This window comes from Symsagittifera roscoffensis, unplaced genomic scaffold, assembly GCF_963678635.1.
Source record: "Symsagittifera roscoffensis unplaced genomic scaffold, txSymRosc1.1 SCAFFOLD_93, whole genome shotgun sequence".
Classification (NCBI taxonomy): Eukaryota; Metazoa; Xenacoelomorpha; order Acoela; family Convolutidae; genus Symsagittifera; species Symsagittifera roscoffensis.
In genome coordinates, this window is record NW_026971600.1 from 68,203 (window position 1) to 89,787 (window position 21,585).

Sequence of the window (21,585 nt, forward strand, 5' to 3'; positions counted from 1 at the left end):
ACCCATTCATCCAGTTTTTTTTAAATTGGGTTCATTTTAGCAGAAAAGTGTCAATCATAAAATTGTGAATCATAAGATTATGGAGTTCAAAGAGATTAAACCTGACATTTTTCGAAGTTTGAAAGTTCTAAAAATGTGATAAATTTTGTGTCGATTTCCATTACGTTATTTCCCGTAAATAAATTTGTTCACAGAATGGTCTATTTAAGTGGAAATGGTGAATTTCACGACTGCTGACTTGCACTCTGCTGACATGTTTAATTTCTTGATAATTTAAGTGAACTACCATCATTAAAAATATAATACTTGAAAAAAATGATGTAGCGGTTTTCGTCCTAGTTTGCCTCGATCCATTTACCCAGTTTATATTTTCCCCGAAGTGCAGTTTATAGTATCTGGTAAGTATTTAATGGGCTTACTTTCCATAGCATAGGTTTTTTAAGATTACAGTTGTTTTAACTATAATTGAAAGCTCTGTAATTTCTGATTTTTTTCGGTATTATTTTCGATTAAACGGTTTCGGCTCAAATTATATGGCATAGTTTCGAAAGTAAAATATTTTGTTAGGCTTTTATATGGTTCGTAAACACTTATAACTATATGGCTCAAATTTTTTCATGACAACAGCAGTTTTGTTGGCTCACATTTTTTTCTTTATTCTGTTCTGAATACAAATCTTTTATTATTGAACATTAACATCTTCCAGGATTCTTTCCAATATAAGGTCTGAAGTTCGAATCTCGGTGGAACTTGTTTTTTTTTCAGTTTGTATAAAAAATTCTTGCTTGTTACAAGTGGAAGTGTTGTTATTTCTCTTAATCTGAAAAAATGTCACAATATAATATTCAAAGACCCCCAACTTGACCTAAACATGTATCTCGGTGACCATATACTTAAAAAAACCTGTTCAGAAAAAGACCTTGGTATACAAATAACCAACAACCTAAACTGGTCAGCACACACAAAAATAAGAGCCCAAAAAGCAATAGGCTTCTTATTTTTAATTTAAAAAAATATTTCAAAATCAGCGAGCTTAAAAATGAAACTGAACTCCTACTGTGGATATGTAACCCCAATTGTGTCATATGGCTCACCCATATGGAAAGCAAATAAGTGTGAATTAAGAATTATCGAAGATGTCCAAAGAAAAGCTACACGTTGGATACTGTCATGTAACAACATCAACTATAAGATTATGGAGTTCAAAGAGATTAAACCTGACATTTTTCGAAGTTTGAAAGTTCTAAAAATGTGATAAATTTTGTGTCGATTTCCATTACGTTATTTCCCGTAAATAAATTTGTTCACAGAATGGTCAATTTAAGTGGAAATGGTGAATTTCACGACTTCTGACTTGCACTCTGCTGACATGTTTAATTTCTTGATAATTTAAGTGAACTACCATCATTAAAAATATAATACTTGAAAAAAATGATGTAGCGGTTTTCGTCCTAGTTTGCCTCGATCCATTTACCCAGTTTATATTTTCCCCGAAGTGCAGTTTATAGTATCTGGTAAGTATTTAATGGGCTTACTTTCCATAGCATAGGTTTTTTAAGATTACAGTTGTTTTAACTATAATTGAAAGCTCTGTAATCTCTGATTTTTTTCGGTTTTATTTTCGATTAAACGGTTTCGGCTCAAATTATATGGCATAGTTTCGAAAGTAAAATATTTTGTTAGGCTTTTATATGGTTCGTAAACACTTATAACTATATGGCTCAAATTTTTTCATGACAACAGCAGTTTTGTTGGCTCACATTTTTTTCTTTATTCTGTTCTGAATACAAATCTTTTATTATTGAACATTAACATCTTCCAGGATTCTTTCCAATATAAGGTCTGAAGTTCGAATCTCGGTGGAACTTGTTTTTTTTTCAGTTTGTATAAAAAATTCTTGCTTGTTACAAGTGGAAGTGTTGTTATTTCTCTTAATCTGAAAAAATGTCACAATATTATATTCAAAGACCCCCAACTTGACCTAAACATGTATCTCGGTGACCATATACTTAAAAAAACCTGTTCAGAAAAAGACCTTGGTATACAAATAACCAACAACCTAAACTGGTCAGCACACACAAAAATAAGAGCCCAAAAAGCAATAGGCTGCTTATTTTTAATTAAAAGAAATATTTCAAAATCAGCGAGCTTAAAAATGAAACTGAACTCCTACTGTGGATATGTAACCCCAATTGTGTCATATGGCTCACCCATATGGAAAGCAAATAAGTGTGAATTAAGAATTATTGAAGATGTCCAAAGAAAAGCTACACGTTGGATACTGTCATGTAACAACATCAACTATAAAGACAGACTGATTAGATTAAACCTGCTTCCACTGTCTCTCTACCACGAAATGCACGACATTCTCTTGCTTCATAAAATAATAAACGACCAATACAACTTCCATTGGAGACAATTTGTTCAGTTCAAAGAATCTACAGCCCCAACAAGAAGATCAACGAAAAATAACTTAGCGCATAAAAATTATCATTACGAAAAATCGAAAAGCAATTTCTGGCACAGAACACCTATACTAGCAAACAAAGTTTTACAGACTCAGGAAGAAGAAGACCTGTTTGCGATGAAATACGAAAGACTCAAATCAAGCCTCAAAAACGTTTTCTGGATATATTTCATCAGTAAATATGAGGAAAGTGTCCCATGCACATGGAGAATAAACTGCTGCAATAGCTGTGTAAACTCAAAGAAACTATAAAACTCAGTTTAAAACTCCCAACGCGGAGCATTTTAGCCCCATGGCTTTATGTCTAAATCCTTGTTTATTATTATTATTATTATTATTATTTCTGGGTTGGACTTGAAAGATTTGAAAATTTTTTATTCGTAAAATCTTTTTTTTTGCTGCTAAATTTGCGTCTGCTCAAAAATTGTCGGCATATTATTTTTTATGCTGTTAGCAACTTTCATTGTAGTTGCAAATGCAAACGTGTTGTTCATTTTTATTTATAACTTGTTCATTTTTTTGCTTTCTTATGATTTTATTTTTGCGTTGCATCGAAAGTTGTGCGAAACTCCGTTTCGCATCTTTGTATACTATTCTGACCTTCTCTTGTCTAAGTTATTAAGCTTTTTTTTGCATCTTTAAGCCAAAGCCCACTGAGATGGTGACCGTTTTATTGATGAAACATTTTGAGAAATTACTCTGCAGAAATTCTGTTTGGCAGAAAAATTCGCTAGGCCCTCATAGCGGGTCTATTAATTTTATTCCAGCCGGTTCAAATTGCAATGACTGTTTTCTCCAACTGGTTCTACAGCCTCAGTAACGCCCGAAGAAGACTTTAACCAGCGAGCAACCTAAATGTTTTCAGAAGCTCAAAATCAAGAAAAGATATTAAGTATTAATAGAAAATCTCTGCAATGATGATTGAGCTGAGAAAAAATTTCAAAGCAAATGCTTATTGTAACACAAGCATTTGCTTCTGCAGATATTTCTTTAATAATCCGATTGTTTTCTCAATCCAAATTGGCAGTTATTTAAAGAGTAATGAACGTAGTGAAGACTCTCTTATATAGGTCTTGCAGATTTTTTTTTAGGAAAAAGCCTAAAAATGTTGATGCACTTAGTTATAACGCACGTTTTGAGTTCAATTGAAATTCATCTGCTGAAAGTAATGTGAATAGCACTCTCGAAACACGAACGTGCAAATGGTGCAAAAATTTGTGTTTGATTTCTAATTTACAAAGTGGAATTTAGTTTTTAGATTTCCCGCGGAATAAAAACTTTACCTGATGATCCAGTTTTCTCAAGTTTTCATGTTATCAAAAAAGTGCCAATCAAACCGTTGCAGAAATTCAAAGAGCTTAAAGAGCATCAATTTTTTTCTTTGAAATTCGAAAGTTGAGATTTTTCAAGAAAGTCAGTGTTTTTTATGGTTACTTGCGTTCATTACTCTTTTCCAATCTTCGATTGGCTATGTTCTTAAGTATCTGCTCATCTGTTTACAGCTCAAATACTATTTGGTAGGCGATTAACTGATATTTGTTTTGTTATAAGTGTCATGGAATGGGTAGGTGGTTGAAGGTATGCGCTACTAATCTCGGCGTGAGTTGTTCAAATTCCATACTCAACAGCTTAGTTCGTTCGCGGGGGGCGGCGTGGGGTGGGGGTTGGGGTGGGGGGATCGATGTCGGAATTTACTTCGAGGGCGAGGAGACGGACTGGACAGAACAGCGTTTTATCATTGTGCTCCCCAAGTTTGTGTCACTTCTGATTAATCGTATCTTTGTAACTTATTTCAGGCAGTTTGTGTTTGTATTAAAGACAGCGTTTATTTTTCAAATTTAGGGTTCAAGTTCAACGGTGTAAAAGTTTCGATCGGTTCCATGCACATCCCCTAAGTTTTGAGGGGCTCAATGTTCTTCGAGTGGAGGTCAATTTTCTAGGGCTGGGTTCTATGAAGGAGAGAATTCGTGTTTTGAGGGGTCTCCACATTTAAAGAATGCTGAGTAGAAAGTTAATTTTTTATTTTATGTTTCAAAGGTTACTTTTCTTATTTTATTTTGTCTTTTTGTTTTACGTTCTCAAAGATCCCTTGTGATGTTTTTTGGCTCGTTTTTGCAAAGTTTGCAAAGTGCAGCTCTGTTTTTGTTAAGTTGGAGTAGGTACCGTAGTTAATTAAAAAAACTATTGAAATGCAATTACAGTGGTTGTCGAAACTCTATCTTGTCAATGAATATTCGCACACCACACATTCGTTCAAATCTATCACTATGGAGAATATGGCCGCCTTTGGCTTTTCTCACTGCACCTTCGAATCCAAGAAGAGGCTGGAAAACCAACGATGATGATGATTACTATTATTATTATGATTATTATTCCCAAGTATTTAGTGACCACAACGTACTGGCCGTTGTTTGTTTAATACTAGTGTTCGAGTATGTGAGTTAATCCAGTCACTCAATAGGGACACTTTCTAAACATGGTTTATTACTGAGCACCGAAAGATTTTGATGTCCAGTTCAAATAAACTCCACCTAATTGAACCCAACTGTCTTTTGTAGTTGTCTTATGTAGTTTCAAGAGATCAAAAAGTAATTCTTCGGCACCATAAAGTTATAGTTTCAAAAACAGTTTGTGTTTAGTTTAACGAAAGGGCTTGAAGGATTATCTGTTTACTGAAACAGCTGTTCAAGTTCTTGTTGCAATCTGTGCCCGCTTAGCGAAGAGGTAACACACATGCTTGGCTCAGTAAAGGTCTGGTGTTCGAGTCATTTCTCGAGTCTTTGTTTTGGATATTGTAAGTTTTCCTTTTGGAAAGGTATAGATGTCGCGCTATCGTTCGTTTGCTTAATTTTTTGTACGTTGTTTTTCAGTTCTTTTTTTTTAAATTTTTTTCAATATCTGAAGTTGTGTCAGTTGGTTTCTGTGTTGGTTCTTTATTACACTTGCGAAGCAAAAAGTAATAGTACGGACTTTCTTTTTTCCACTCTAATTCGCAAATAAAAATGCTACTTTCGGTGGCACTTTTGAATCGGTAGGCTGCGGTAGCAGTATAAAATCGTATGTGATTTGACATTTGATTAGTAAAAAGTTAACTCAGCTGATGCATTTTTAATTCATCAAATGAACCGAAAAAATTTATTTGTTTCAAAAAGCAGTACACTGATAAAAAGATCGGTTTCAGAAACTTTCCAACTCAATATATCTCACAATTTTTAAAGTGTAATGAACTAATGAAGGCTCTTATATAGGTCATGCTGATTTTTTTTTTCAGGAAAAGTCTTAAAAGTCTCTAATAACTACAGATGTACATTCATACATATTGATGCATTTATGAATGCACTGAGGTATTTATGCACTTTTTGAGTTTAATTGAAATTCATCTGCTGAAATTGAGGTCAATAGCACTCTCCAAATAAGAACGTAGAAGTGGCGCAAAAAAACGTGAACAATTTTTAGTTTCGAAAGTGGAATTTATTTTTTAGATTTCCAGAGGAATAAAAACTTCAGTGATCCAGTTGTCTCAAGTTGGGTTAATGCTATCAAAAAATCGTCATTCATAAATTGCTCTAGAAATTCAAAGAAATTAAAGGGCATCTATTTTTTTCTTTGAAGTTTGAAAGTTGAGATTTTTTCAACGAAGTCAGTGTTTTTTGTTTACTTGCGCTCATTACTCTTTTCCTATTTTCAGTTGGCTATGTTTTGAATACACACTTGAGACATAATTTGGCTTTTTGCTTTCCAATTTAGTGCATGGTACATGCAAAATTGTGTCTTTTTGCATATGGTGCTACTTTTGCAGCATCGAATAGGCAATTTGTTTAATTTGTTTGTGAATAGGCTGCGTTATTGCTGGCTACTTCATAGGGATTTCGAGTATCCGTGGCTGAGTGGTTATTGCGTGAGACTCAATTTTGTTAGGTCTCAGATTCGAATCCGACACGTAGCTGAGTTTGTGCTAATTCGAGGCTTATTTCTACTTTTTATTATTTTACTTAATAGAGCTGCTTTTTGGTCGTATTCTCGCAAGTGTTTGCGAAGCGCAGCTTTGCCTCTGTGTCAATTGTTGTTCCTTCATTGGTTGGTCGTTGATGATTGGTCCAGGTTGATTGGCACTTGGGGTACATAATGATAATTGTAACTCATTAATTTAGCTTTGAGTGATGGATCCTACTTTTTTCATATTTTTTTTCTGTCTGAATTTTAGTAGCAAACACTTTAATATTGTTAATTTCACTGGCTATACGAGTTCATTTGAAATATTTTATGATATCTTCACATGCGTGTAGATTTTCATGTTTTTTCCGTCGAAGTTTATAGCATAACGATTTCGCAAAACTTTTTTGAATTTTGTTTCATATTTCGTGGTATGAGTATGGTTTGATTCCCAAAGCTCAAAGAACTGCAAGAATCAATCAAATTTGTTGGTAGTTTTTTTGGTTTCACTTAATTTTTATAATTGTCCGATGTTTTAATCATTCCGACCATTTGAAAAATGTAGAGAGACTTTGTATTCGGTTGTTTTGATTTTTTTTCTTTTTGGTTTCCACGCAAAACCTAGTAACGCAAATAATCATTGGAATAGGGCGAGTGATATACCAAATTGAAGTCTTTCAGTTGCGATTCCATCGACATCACAAAAATTTGAAAAAAATTTTCAGTATTGAGAGAAACTTATTTAAAGTTTTTGATTTTTATTTCAATTTTGAACGAAATAAGCGAGCGAGCAGGACTACGACAGCTTCATTGTGCCTATTGTAAGCCCTAAAAACTTAGTTTTAAGCAAGTTAAGTTCGTTTTTGAAGTTATTTAGCTCAATTTTGGGAAGCGAAAACTTCAAAAAATTCAAACTATTTTGAATTTTTTTTATTCCTTGTTTTTTTTCTGATCATTTTTCTACAAACGCTGTTTTCGAACATGTCTATTATTTAATCACTGTAGAAAATGCGTAAGGTTTTTTTGTAATCACACCCGGCGAAAAACTACACTAATATGAAAAAAAACTTATTTTGTAGTACAATAAAATTTTCGGCCTAGAATTTTCAGATAATGTTTTGTCGGCTTAGATGCAACATCTAAGATTTGTTTAATTTTGCTGGAACCGATTTTCATTGTTGTTGTTTTTAGGAGTCGATGAACGTAGTTCAGACTCTTATATTAGTCTCGATGGTTTTTTTCAGGAAAAGTCTTTAAATTTTTTCAGGCTCAATTTCACTTTTGGTTATTTGACTTTTGGTTTTTTTTTCAGTTTCAGTTCATTTCCTTTGTTAGCAAACTCAAATATCGAACAGCTAAAGTGTTAGGATCGCAAAAAACGTGATCGACTTCTAGTTTCGAAATTTTTATTCAGATTTCCTAGCTGAATAAAAGAATTTACAATTCCATTCAGTTTTCTCAAATTGGGCTATTTTTATCAAAAAAGTCACTTACAAATTGATCTAGAAATCAAAAAGCTCGAAGGTCATATTTTTTTTGTTTTAAATTCGAATGTTGAGATTTTTTCAAAAAGCAAAGAGTTTTTTTTCTGTTTAATTGCGTTCATCGAATCTTTTCAATTGTCTGATGATCATGGCTAGTGTTTTAGCTTCTTAAAGTTTCGGTCGAATCAAATTTCAATTTTTACATTGGTTGTAATTTTACGAACTCGATTTGTTGAAGTTTCGTTTTTTTTCGCTTTTTTGTCTTTCTTCGGCTTAATCGGTTTCGGCTTTTTTATCGACTAAGTGGTCTCTAACTGCGTCGTTTGATGACCGAAAAAACTTATTGTGTGCTTGTGTGTTCTGAGGGAATTTGTTTAGTTTTTTTTTCGGTTTAAAGGATTTCTGCTCGGGTATTTTTGGCTTAGCTGCCGCTTGGTAAGTTTTTCTCTTAGTTACAAAAGCATTTTCAATTGCAAAAATAACGATATAGTAAGATTTTTGCCAGTTACGATACAATAAGATGCAGTTTTTAAGTCTGGCTTAACCTAAATCACAGTTTAAGCCGACTTAAAAACTGCATCTTTTAGTAGAGTGTCTGCAAAAACGAGAAAAGTTTTTGTAACTTGAACAGCAAATTTTTTTAGTAATGGTTTCGAGGATTCCAGGAAAACGACAAAATAATTTAAAAAATGAATTTTGTATACGATAATCACTTTGTTCGAAACAATTTGTGCTCTTCTAATTGCACGCCGACCCTGGCTCTTGTCTAAGTCAGAGAATGTAGTGAAGACACTTATTGAAGTGGTATAGGCTTTTTCATTGTAAAGTGCAGCTAACTTTTGACTTTTCGCAGTTTGAGAGTTCTTTTTGATTTCAATTCAAATTTTCATTTGTTAAAAACAAGGTTAGTTACAATCTATTAAAGAGCGGAAATTGCCCGAAAGTGAAAACTTGAGTGGCTCTTAGTTTCGAAAGGTGACTTAACATGAAAGAGTTCCGTTCAGTTTTCTGTAATTATTAGTGTTTTTTATGGAAACATTTTCAGTCTTCGAACATTCGTGATTTTTATAGAGCTTTAACGTGATGTATTTCTCGAAAGTTGGAAAAAATTAAAAATTAATAATTCCTTTTTATCGGTTTCCTTGAGTTCGTTGACTCTTTTCCAACTTTCTGTTAGTTGGGTTTTCCAGTTTGGAGCTGGTTGTATTCCAAAAAACGTTTATGCTGTCAGATAATTTGATAGTGTTTTCATTAGTACCCAGATGTCCAGGCTATTATTGACCTTTTTTCATCTCCCCTGTGGCTGCCAAGTGATATGCGGCCAATCTTTCTCTATGCGGATATATGGCATTATTGTTATTTCATTCAACGCATTTCATTTCCCTTAAAAGATTAATACTTTTATGCGATTCAGTCTTTCTGGGCCTCATTTTGTATTCACAAATATTGTTCACAAATTTGATTCTGGCTGCCTCCTATATGTGTTGCTTCTGCCGTTGCTTGACCATTGCCTGCTGCCTTCAGGCTTTTATGCAAATTTGTGAACGTCACTCTCTGATGTTTATCTTTGCTTCTCAACTCAATGCTAGACTTTGATGAAGGTGCCTCTTGTGATTTCTATTTGATGAGCAGCAGAAAGAAAGTGACATTGGCTACTATTCTTTTCTTTTCAGACTTAGATGGTAACTGCCGTACTAAATATAATAAACTCCTTCTCCACAGAAGACTCCTCCTATGTCTCTGCATTGGCACTCACTCTCGTCCTCTCTGTGTTGGTGTCCTACACTCCGCCCGGCAATGTGCGCCAGTGGAGCTGCACTCTGTCTGGACTCCTGTTCACTGTCCTCTACTGCAACTATCAGGCAGTCCATGTCTTATTGTTCGTGGCAGCCACTTACACAGTCACTGTATGCGGTAAGCTGTCCCTTCTATCAACCCCACATGTTCTCTGCAGTCTGAATGTATGTGCCACATTCATCTTTCATTAATTGTTGCCTTGAGAAGGCCAGGCCCCTTTTTACGTCTAGATTGTATTAAAGAAGACATTAAGTGACCAAGTTGTGTCTAAGATATTGAGAACCAGTGGGGCTGTATTATTTTGTATTACTAGTATGGTTTTTGGCTATAGTAGGTGGGGAACATTGAATGCAATCAATGGGGAGATAGAATTCTATGTTTGCTTTTGCTCATGGGATGTTTGATTGTTGATGATTGTTGTTGCGTGTTATTTGTTCAGTGTCGATCAAGCAGTGGAAGCCAGTGACGTTCTTTCTCCTCTTCCTCTACATCTCCACTCTGAGACTGCTGCACGTCTTCTCCATCTGGCAACTGAACAACTTCGTCAACGGGGTCCTCATGATTCTGGTGCTGAAGATGATAAGTGCTGTGTTCGACCACAGGGATGCAGTTTACAACAAGAGACTCATCAGTCAAGTCAGTCACATTGCAGGCAGTCCTTCTTTACTTTCCTTCACTTTCTCCAAGCATCCTTTCCTATTTTCATATCAGTCAAGTATATATTCTTATAACCACCTTTCCCAGATATGCTTCTTAGATTGAAAGACCCATTTTCCTAATTAAACTGGGCACATTATTTATCATCACTAATATGGACTTGTGAGGTTAACGATAGCTTATTATAGACAGTGCAGTGGAGTCCTACAGATGCCATTAAACAGTACCAAAGAATGTTATATTCAGTGTATATCTGAGAGTTTTGTTTTGTTCTTATCTGAGTTAATATCTGATTGAATAGTTTTGTTTGAATTGTAAGTATCTGAGAAGCCAAAGAAAACCAGGTAATTTCATATGATTGAAGTAAGCACTGTTGGTTGCTTTTTCAGAGCCATCGATTCCTAGCCTAATGATATGCCATCTGCTTCCCCCTAGGCACGCTACTGCTTTTAGTGGGGTTCCTTTTGTTAGCTATATTAGGCGCTTGCCTGTCAGCATGTTTTTTTGCTTTATTTTTAAGTACGAAAATTATAATGAGAGTTAATTAGAATACACCAATTTTGATAAAATTACCATTTTAGGACGTAGTTGATGATGAAATTCGGCTCAAGAGTGTCAAGATGCCAGAATACAATATGCTGGACTTATTCCACTACTCTTTCTGCTTCATGGGACTATTTACAGGACCTATCTTTACTTACAGAACCTACTACGATTTCGTGCACCAAAGATTCACACCCAAAAAATCAGACAAAATTCCAGAAATACTGCATCGTCTCAAATTCTTCATTATTATCATTCCATTGTTTCTGTTCTTTTCCAGATACAAGTCGGCATATCTGCATACAGAAGAGTTTGCAGAAACGACAGTTTTCTTTAAAATAGCCTACATGTTTCCGCTTTTTACAATGTTCAGACTTCGTATGTACTTCGGCTGGTTGTTAGCTGAGGTTTGCTTCGTCATTGCTGGATTTGGAGCTTACCCTAAATGGAGCGAACCGAAACCAGGAAAGGGTCCAACTAAGAATGCGTATGAGATTTACTCGCTCTCAACTAGTCTGACTGATGGCAGTGGGTCGACGGGGGCTTCAGAGGCCGAAAGACAAGAGGAAGAGAGGGATACGGAGTATTCGTTTGAGACTGTGCGCAACATGGACGTAGTGGGTGTGGAGACTATGTTGACAATGCAAGATGGAGTGAGATGTTGGAATATGTGTGTGCAGTGGTGGCTTGTGCAGTACACCTTCAAAGAGTGTCCTATTAAGTCGATGAGGTGAGTTGTATTGCTTTTCTGAATTTTGAAAGCCCGCAAAATTTCATTCATTTTTGAAGAGAACGCTATTTTGATTTGTTGATTGCTGGTCGTGAATAGTGCAGCTGTTTACACTTGGGAAAAGGTAGTATAGTAGTACGAAACTTACCTTTTTCTAACCTAACTAGCAAATAAAAGCGTTCATTCAAGGTGGAAAGTGTTCACTTATTTGATGCCATTTTTGCTATAAATACTATCTAGCATTGGAAATTTCATGGCATCTGTTCTAATAGAGCTTCTTCTTGTGGTGTTTTCGCTAGTGTCTGCGAAGCTTTGCCTCTGTGCTTAATGTTTGCGGTTGATCTTTTCTTTACTCTAGCCCGCAGCTAATGTAGTAGTACGAACCTTCTTTTTTAAACCTAACTCGCAACTAAAATTTTCAATAAAAGTGGAAAGTGATCACTTGTTTGATGCCATTTTTGCTATAAATACTATCTAGCATTGGAAGTTTCATGGCATCTCTTCTGATAGAGCTTCTTTTTGTCGTGTTTTCGCTAGTGTCTGCGAAGCCTTGCCTCTGTGCTTAATGTTTGCGGTTGATCTTTTCTTTATTCTAGCCCGCAGCTAATGTAGTAGTACGAACCTTCTTTTTTTAAACCTAACTCGCAACTAAAATTTTCAATAAAAGTGGAAAGTGATCACTTGTTTGATGCCATTTTTGTATAAATGCTATCTAGCATTGGAAATTTCATGGTATCTGTTCTAAAAGAGCTTCTTCTTGTCGTGTTTTCGCTAGTGTCTGCGAAGCCTTGCCTCTGCTTAATGTTTGCGGTTGATCTTTTCTTTACTCTAGCCCGCAGCTAATGTAGTAGTACGAACCTTCTTTTTTTAAACCTAACTCGCAACTAAAAGTTTCAATAAAAATGGAAAAGGATCACTTGTTTGATGCGATTTTTGCTATAAATACTATCTAGCATTGGAAATTTCATGGCATCTGTTCTTATAGAGCTTCTTCTTGTCGTGTTTTCGCTAGTGTCTGCGAAGCCTTGCCTCTGTGCTTAATGTTTGCGGTTGATCTTTTCTTTACTCTAGCCCGCAGCTAATGTAGTAGTACGAACCTTCTTTTTTGAAACCTAACACGCAACTAAAATTTTCAATAAAAGTGGAAAGTGATCTTTTGTTTGATGCCATTTTTGCTATAAATACTATCTAGCATTGGAAATTTCATGGCATCTGTTCTAATAGAGCTTCTTCTTGTCGTGTTTTTGCTAGTGTCTGCGAAGCCTTGCCTCTGTGCTTAATGTTTGCGGTTGATCTTTTCTTTACTCTAGCCCGCAGCTAATGTAGTAGTACGAACCTTCTTTTTTAAACCTAACTCGCAACTAAAATTTTCGATAAAAGTGGAAAGTGATCACTTGTTTGATGCCATTTTCGCTATAAATACTATCTAGCATTGGAAGTTTCATGGCATCTCTTCTAATAGAGCTTCTTTTTGTCGTGTTTTCGCTAGTGTCTGCGAAGCCTTGCCTCTGTGCTTAATGTTTGCGGTTGATCTTTTCTTTATTCTAGCCCGCAGCTAATGTAGTAGTACGAACCTTCTTTTTTTAAACCTAACTCGCAACTAAAATTTTCAATAAAAGTGGAAAGTGATCACTTGTTTGATGCCATTTTTGTATAAATGCTATCTAGCATTGGAAATTTCATGGTATCTGTTCTAATAGAGCTTCTTCTTGTCGTGTTTTCGCTAGTGTCTGCGAAGCCTTGCCTCTGTGCTTAATGTTTGCGGTTGATCTTTTCTTTACTCTAGCCCGCAGCTAATGTAGTAGTACGAACCTTCTTTTTTGAAACCTAACACGCAACTAAAATTTTCAATGAAAGTGGAAAGTGATCTTTTGTTTGATGCCTTTTTTGCTATAAATACTATCTAGCATTAGAAATTTCATGGCATCTGTTCTAATAGAGCTTCTTCTTGTGTTTTCGCTAGTGTCTGCGAAGCCTTGCCTCTGTGCTTAATGTTTGCGGTTGATCTTTTCTTTACTCTAGCCCGCAGCTAATGTAGTAGTACGAACCTTCTTTTTTAAACCTAACTTGCAACTAAAGTTTTCAATAAAAGTGGAAAGTGATCACTTGTTTGATGCCATTTTTGCTATAAATACTATCTAGCATTGGAAGTTTCATGGCATCTGTTCTAATAGAGCTTCTTTTTGTCGTGTTTTCGCTAGTGTCTGCGAAGCCTTGCCTCTGTGCTTAATGTTTGCGGTTGATCTTTTCTTTATTCTAGCCCGCAGCTAATGTAGTAGTACGAACCTTCTTTTTTTAAACCTAACTCGCAACTAAAATTTTCAATAAAAGTGGAAAGTGATCACTTGTTTGATGCCATTTTCGCTATAAATACTATCTAGCATTGGAAGTTTCATGGCATCTCTTCTAATAGAGCTTCTTTTTGTCGTGTTTTCGCTAGTGTCTGCGAAGCCTTGCCTCTGTGCTTAATGTTTGCGGTTGATCTTTTCTTTATTCTAGCCAGCAGCTAATGTAGTAGTACGAACCTTCTTTTTTTAAACCTAACTCGCAACTAAAATTTTCAATAAAAGTGGAAAGTGATCACTTGTTTGATGCCATTTTTGTATAAATGCTATCTAGCATTGGAAATTTCATGGTATCTGTTCTAATAGAGCTTCTTCTTGTCGTGTTTTCGCTAGTGTCTGCGAAGCCTTGCCTCTGTGCTTAATGTTTGCGGTTGATCTTTTCTTTACTCTAGCCCGCAGCTAATGTAGTAGTACGAACCTTCTTTTTTGAAACCTAACACGCAACTAAAATTTTCAATGAAAGTGGAAAGTGATCTTTTGTTTGATGCCATTTTTGCTATAAATACTATCTAGCATTAGAAATTTCATGGCATCTGTTCTAATAGAGCTTCTTCTTGTGTTTTCGCTAGTGTCTGCGAAGCCTTGCCTCTGTGCTTAATGTTTGCGGTTGATCTTTTCTTTACTCTAGCCCGCAGCTAATGTAGTAGTACGAACCTTCTTTTTTAAACCTAACTTGCAACTAAAGTTTTCAATAAAAGTGGAAAGTGATCACTTGTTTGATGCCATTTTTGCTATAAATACTATCTAGCATTGGAAGTTTCATGGCATCTGTTCTAATAGAGCTTCTTTTTGTCGTGTTTTCGCTAGTGTCTGCGAAGCCTTGCCTCTGTGCTTAATGTTTGCGGTTGATCTTTTCTTTATTCTAGCCCGCAGCTAATGTAGTAGTACGAACCTTCTTTTTTTAAACCTAACTCGCAACTAAAATTTTCAATAAAAGTGGAAAGTGATCACTTGTTTGATGCCATTTTTGTATAAATGCTATCTAGCATTGGAAATTTCATGGTATCTGTTCTAATAGAGCTTCTTCTTGTCCTGTTTTCGCTAGTGTCTGCGAAGCCTTGCCTCTGTTCTTAATGTTTTCGGTTGATCTTTTCTTTACTCTAGCCCGCAGATAATGTAGTAGTACGAACCTTCTTTTTTTAAACCCAACTCGCAACTAAAATTTTCAATAAAAGTGGAAAGTGATCTTTTGTTTGATGCCATTTTTGCTATAAATACTATCTAGCATTGGAAATTTCATGGTATCTGTTCTAATAGAGCTTCTTCTTGTCGTGTTTTCGCTAGTGTCTGCGAAGCCTTGCCTCTGTGCTTAATGTTTGCGGTTGATCTTTTCTTTACTCTAGCCCGCAGCTAATGTAGTAGTACGAACCTTCTTTTTTGAAACCTAACACGCAACTAAAATTTTCAATGAAAGTGGAAAGTGATCTTTTGTTTGATGCCATTTTTGCTATAAATACTATCTAGCATTAGAAATTTCATGGCATCTGTTCTAATAGAGCTTCTTCTTGTGTTTTCGCTAGTGTCTGCGAAGCCTTGCCTCTGTGCTTAATGTTTGCGGTTGATCTTTTCTTTACTCTAGCCCGCAGCTAATGTAGTAGTACGAACCTTCTTTTTTAAACCTAACTTGCAACTAGAGTTTTCAATAAAAGTGGAAAGTGATCACTTGTTTGATGCCATTTTTGCTATAAATACTATCTAGCATTGGAAGTTTCATGGCATCTGTTCTAATAGAGCTTCTTTTTGTCGTGTTTTCGCTAGTGTCTGCGAAGCCTTGCCTCTGTGCTTAATGTTTGCGGTTGATCTTTTCTTTATTCTAGCCCGCAGCTAATGTAGTAGTACGAACCTTCTTTTTTTAAACCCAACTCGCAACTAAAATTTTCAATAAAAGTGGAAAGTGATCACTTGTTTGATGCCATTTTTGTATAAATGCTATCTAGCATTGGAAATTTCATGGTATCTGTTCTAATAGAGCTTCTTCTTGTCCTGTTTTCGCTAGTGTCTGCGAAGCCTTGCCTCTGTTCTTAATGTTTTCGGTTGATCTTTTCTTTACTCTAGCCCGCAGATAATGTAGTAGTACGAACCTTCTTTTTTTAAACCCAACTCGCAACTAAAATTTTCAATAAAAGTGGAAAGTGATCTTTTGTTTGATGCCATTTTTGCTATAAATACTATCTAGCATTGGAATTTTCATGGCATCTGTTTTAATAGAGCTTCTTCTTGTCGTGTTTTCGCTAGTGTCTGCGAAGCCTTGCCTCTGTGCTTAATGTTTGCGGTTGATCTTTTCTTTACTCTAGCCCGCAGCTAATGTAGTAGTACGAACCTTCTTTTTTAAACCTAACTCGCAACTAAAATTTTCAATAAAAGTGGAAAGTGATCACTTGTTTGATGCCATTTTTGCTCTAAATGCTATCTAGCATTGGAAATTTCATGGTATCTGTTCTAATAGAGCTTCTTCTTGTCTGTTTTCGCTTGTGTCTGCGAAGCCTTGCCTCTGTGCTTAATGTTTGCGGTTGATCTTTTCTTTATTCTAGCTCGCAGCTAATGTAGTAGTACGAACCTTCTTCTTTTAAACCTAACTCGCAACTAAAATTTTCAATAAAAGTGGAAAGTGATCACTTGTTTGATGCCATTTTTGCTCTAAATGCTATCTAGCATTGGAAATTTCATGGTATCTGTTCTAATAGAGCTTCTTCTTGTCGTGTTTTCGCTTGTGTCTGCGAAGCCTTGCCTCTGTGCTTAATGTTTGTGGTTGATCTTTTCTTTACTCTAGCCCGCAGCTAATGTAGTAGTACGAACCTTCTTTTTTTAAACCTAACTCGCAACTAAAATTTTCAATAAAAGTGGAAAGTGATCTTTTGTTTGATGCCATTTTTGCTATAAATACTATCTAGCCTTGGAAATTGCATTGCATCTGTTCTCTGCTTCATTTGTGACTTGTGTTTGTGATTTCTTAAGCCTGCGTGGCTGAGTGGTTAATGCGTTTGATTCATACAGTTGAAGAATCGGGCAATTTTATGAGTGAATCTTGGAAGAAGCTGTTTGTGTTGATCAGATAAATGTCGTTTCATTTTATACTGCTAGAGTATCACCAGAGTTTTTGTGCTTTAGGAAACCAGCCACGTTCTTTGTCTCCGCTCTGTGGCACGGGGTCAGGTCAGGCTACTTCCTCAGTTTCATGTGTGTGCCTCTGCTCAATTTCTCAGCTGTCATCTTCGAAAAAGCTTTCATGAAGAATGAAACAATCCAGAAATCGCGAGTAGTCTCAGCAATCGTCACCGTTATATCATGGGTACTTACTAATCAGTACTGGAACTATCTTAATATGGCGTTCTACTTGTTATCAGGAGCTCAGACTCTGAAATTCTGGAGCCAGATATATTTCTTGTATCATGGCATAGCCATTACTATAATACTGTGTAACTATGTTGTGAAAAAACTGACCAAGAAACCCAAAGTAGAAAAGGAAGATTAAAAGACGCTTCTGTATGTCCAAGTTGAAGCTTGAATAAAGTTTATTGTTTATTTAAATTTCATCAACCTAGCAGTGTAGCTTAGGTTCTATGCCTGCATTTACAAAGCAAGTATGATAATTTAGCTTTAAAGATACAATTTTACTGAGGTCAAAGTGACAATTAATGGTACAAATCGTTCTGTTGCACACGATAAAAACCGTCGAATGTGTTTCAAAAACTTTTTTCCTATTGAATTTGTTTACTCGTTTAAATATACTCGTGGATCAACAAGCTTTTCTTGGTTCCACTGTAAAAACAAGTCGCTTTTCTCGACTTGCGAAGTGAACACGTATGGATGATTTTATCGACTTGCGAGAACAGAGCTTTAGTCGGTAAGATTCACTTTTCATCCGAATAAATTACTAAATAAAATCGCAATTATGACTCGCTCGAGTTGTGGAGTGCTGAGCATAGCAATGCGGTCGCTTCTCCCGGATTTGCTTCTAAAATTTTAAAGTGGCGTTGTCATGCATTTGTAGTGATTATGCCCAGTTATCACATGACAGCAGGTTAAAATCGAACTTACTCTTTGATCTGCAATACGAGCTCTTGCAAATACCCCTAGCTTTAGCTAGTTAATTTTAAGTAGTTAACTTTCGGGTAAGGCTTCTAGTTGGTTAACTGAAGAAAAAATTACCAAAAAAACTTACCTTCCTCCATAGTTTCAATATCTTGTTTGTAGTCAGACGATTGCCAATTAAGATATGAAATAACCAAAATTTTGTTCAAGGTTTGATAGTCGAAAGCAATTAGAGACCATTAAGATGTGTCGATCCTGATGTGTCGATCCGTAAAATTATTATCTCATGAACAGTTTATTGGGGGTCTAGATTACACGTATACGCAGTGCGTTTATTTATTTATTTAAGATTTTTTCGATCATCATAACACTTGATCCAACATAATCATTTGGCTTTTTATGCTTGTGATTAGCAGGCGTTATCAAATCGGAGCCTAGGTTTTTTCATCTAAATATTTTGTTTGTCTAAACGACTATCATTTAGGTCAATAGTTGGCATGTCAACAGATAGAACTGTGCATTTTGAATTCCCATTCTATTTCCACTTAGGAGCTTGTGAGCATTGTGCTATAATACAAGTCCATTTTTTCCAATCTTACTCGCAGATATTGCTCATTTTGGTGACAATTGTGCGGCGTAGTTTCCGCAGTTTAATAGTATTTATCTGAAGAATTGATACAAATGTGAGAAATTTTTCGACGCATTTTGCTACACTTATCGACCTTTTATTCAAGACACGCTCAAATTTGGGTTTAGCGGTTTTAATTTTGATTTTTTTTATTGAATAATGAACAGCAGAAGTGCACTTCTGCTGTTCATCAAATTCCAATAATGAACAGCAGAAGTGTAAAGTCACAAAAATTGTGAATCAACTTCTTATTTCGAAAGTGGATTTCAAGTTTCTCAGCGGAATAAAAACTTCGCCAGTTTTCTGAATTTGCTCCAGTTTTCCCAAATTGAGTTAGTTTTTATCAAACAAATGTTAATTCTATATTGTTCTCGAAATTGAAAGAGCTTTATAATTTTTGCAGTCCATTTTCGGTTTCCTTGCTTTCATTGAGTTTTTTCCATATGTCTTTTGGCTATGTTTTTTCTTCGACTCAATGGTTTTCTAATTTCTCTGTCGCCTAGCTTGCTATGCTATATTTTTAATGTGTCACAATTGATGCGAAGTTCATTTTCACCTCTCCTTTAATGATTATTTCACAATAAAAGTTTATTTCTGCTTACTTGGCGCTAACGTGACGACGTTAAATTATACGACAAAGGCCCAGAGTTCGAGTTCGTCCAGGATTATTATTTTTTTACCAACTGAAAATGTTCTGATTTTGAAGTACTGATTGCATTATCGTTTTATTATTTAGTTTTTTTTCTCGGTTCAATCGCCACAGCTCGATTATTGAGATGTATTCCTGTATTGGTCCAGGGAATCTTGTTTCAAGGATTTTTGTGAAATTTTTGTTGCTTTCATTTTCAGAACATTTTTTGTTAAAATTTGCTGATATTTTTGATGTATCACAAATGGTGGGAAGTTCCGTTTCACTCCTCTTTCAATGATTATTTAAGTGCAAAGTTTTGTTTTGCATATTTGGCGCAAACGTCACGACCCTAACTTATACGACAAGTACAGGGTTCGAGTTGGTTCAGGATTATTAAATTTAGCGAGCTGAAAGTATTTTGATTATGAAATACTGATCGCATTATCGTTTTTCCACCTAACTTTTTGTCGGCTCAATCGACACAGATCGGTCATTGGGAAATCAGATGAAAATGATATACACAAAAATCAACAAAAATTGTTCTTAAATCGAAAGCAATACAGGAATACATTTGTATTCCTGTTTTGGTCCAAGGAATCTCGTTTTAAGTGTTTTTGTAAAATTTTTTGTTGCTTTCGATTTTAAAACATTTTTTGTTATTTTTTTTAATATCAATTTCATCTGAGTGGCAAGGAGGCAATACATAAAGTCTGTCAATTATCTGAACTTATAACTTTTCTGATAAAACTTTTTCGAAAAAGAGTTTTTTGAAAACGATTTATTTTCTTTCGTTGAATTTATCAATTGTTTTTTTTTTGAATTTATCAGTGTAAATTAGATGCATCGTTTTTATTTTCGAGAAAATTTTTTTGAACAATAAGATATGTTTCACTGTTTTTGAACAAAGCTTTTATCCCTGTGTCTAACCCAGTATTTTGCTTGCTGTTTTTCTCATAGCATGCTAATTTTTTTAAAGGTTACACGCGGATTTTTTTATATATGTTTTTGCTACTTACACTACTTACGCCAAAATTCTTTCATCTTCTGTAGTTAAAATCTCGGCTCTGTGTACTCTAAAAATCCAGAGGTGGAGCTTATGTATCATACTAAAGATCTTTCAGTCTTTATTGGAGCTGCAATACAAAAATTCAATAAATTTTGCTTGCTTTCGAGAAGTCGGTCTGAATGTTTTTGCTTTTCAGGTTGATTACAACGAATAATCATTGTTTTGCTCGAAGTGGCTTAGCGTTGGGAATTTATTTTTCGTGAAAATTTCTGCAATTTTAAGCTGTTGCAGCTGAAAAAAATATATTTTGTTCTGGTTTTCTCAACTTAAGTTAATCTGTTGTTATATCTTTAAGTGCGGGCTTCACTATCTCGCCATGTTTAAGTTTTTTTGGCGAATTTTTGCATGGTTAACAAAAGAGTATCTGCATGTTTAATCTATATCGTATATTGCAAAGCGTTAGGGTTTTCAGATTTTGAAATTAGCCATTCTTGGTCAACTTTGAAATTAGCCATTCAAAAGTGTTACGCTGTCAGGGTATCCACAGGGGTTACGAATTTGGATCTCCAAATATGAATACTCAACACTTTTTTTATTAGATACAACGATTATTGTCAGTCCTATAGTTGGGTGCTGTCAGAATACTCTCAGAAGTTTCACTCTTGTCTCCAAATTTGATTGCTCATATCTTGTTTTCTTAGATATGCCGTTTTTATGCTTCTTAAAATTTTTTCAAATATTTAAGGTTTGTAAACCTCACTAAGTTTGAGTTACTCAGCGTTATAGCGGGTGCTCTCAAGGTACTCTGAGGATCTCTAACTAGTTTCCAAATATAACTGCTCAACGCCTTTTAATTTTTTATATAGGCCGTTTTTATCGGTTTCGAAAGTTTTCAAAAGTGTAAAATTTGAAATTGTCGACACTTTGGTGGGGTGGCGTCAAGTTACTACCAGCAAATGAAGATTTGGCCTCCCATGTTTTTGTTAAAGTTTTTAATATTTCAAAATTGTTTTTTTTTACGATATGTCGAAATTTTTCTTTAAGCTAACAAATAAAATAAGATAAAAGAACCTGATATTTTAAAATTAAATACGCTGGATTATGAATCCTTTTCATGGGTTTGATGATTTTGCAAGTGAAATTGTTTCAATGTTTTGCTGAAAGTGCAGCTGTATGCTGTCGGCAATTTTGTGATTTCGTTTATGAGTTCAAAATACGAAAATCTGAACCCTGTAGTTTTGGAGGACCATATTAGTTTAAAAAACCTAACCCTAAGTTCAAAGTATTTTTTCTGTTCAAATTTTGAAATCAAAAGGGTTGTTGGATTACTTT

At 35.1% G+C, this 21,585-nt stretch overlaps 1 protein-coding gene across 1 annotated transcript; it reads left to right on the top strand.

Moving 5' to 3' along the window:
• The first annotated feature begins 9,536 nt into the window (after window positions 1-9,536).
• LOC134856540 (lysophospholipid acyltransferase 7-like) lies at window positions 9,537-17,565 on the top strand. The gene is made up of 4 exons (XM_063872808.1): window positions 9,537-9,798; window positions 10,121-10,317; window positions 10,920-11,611; window positions 17,065-17,565. The coding sequence occupies exons 1-4, from the start codon at window positions 9,564-9,566 to the stop codon at window positions 17,426-17,428; spliced, it is 1,488 nt and encodes a 495-aa protein (XP_063728878.1). The 5' UTR covers window positions 9,537-9,563; the 3' UTR covers window positions 17,429-17,565.
• Window positions 17,566-21,585: the final 4,020 nt, after the last annotated feature.

Bases quoted from the DNA above. Each gene is read 5' to 3' on its own strand.
- LOC134856540 (XM_063872808.1), top strand. From the start codon at position 9,564: ATGGTAACTGCCGTACTAAATATAATAAACTCCTTCTCCACAGAAGAC. The intron at 10,318-10,919 runs GTCAGTCACATT...TTACCATTTTAG, and splicing joins ACAAGAGACTCATCAGTCAA to GACGTAGTTGATGATGAAAT. The intron at 11,612-17,064 runs GTGAGTTGTATT...TTTGTGCTTTAG, and splicing joins TGTCCTATTAAGTCGATGAG to GAAACCAGCCACGTTCTTTG.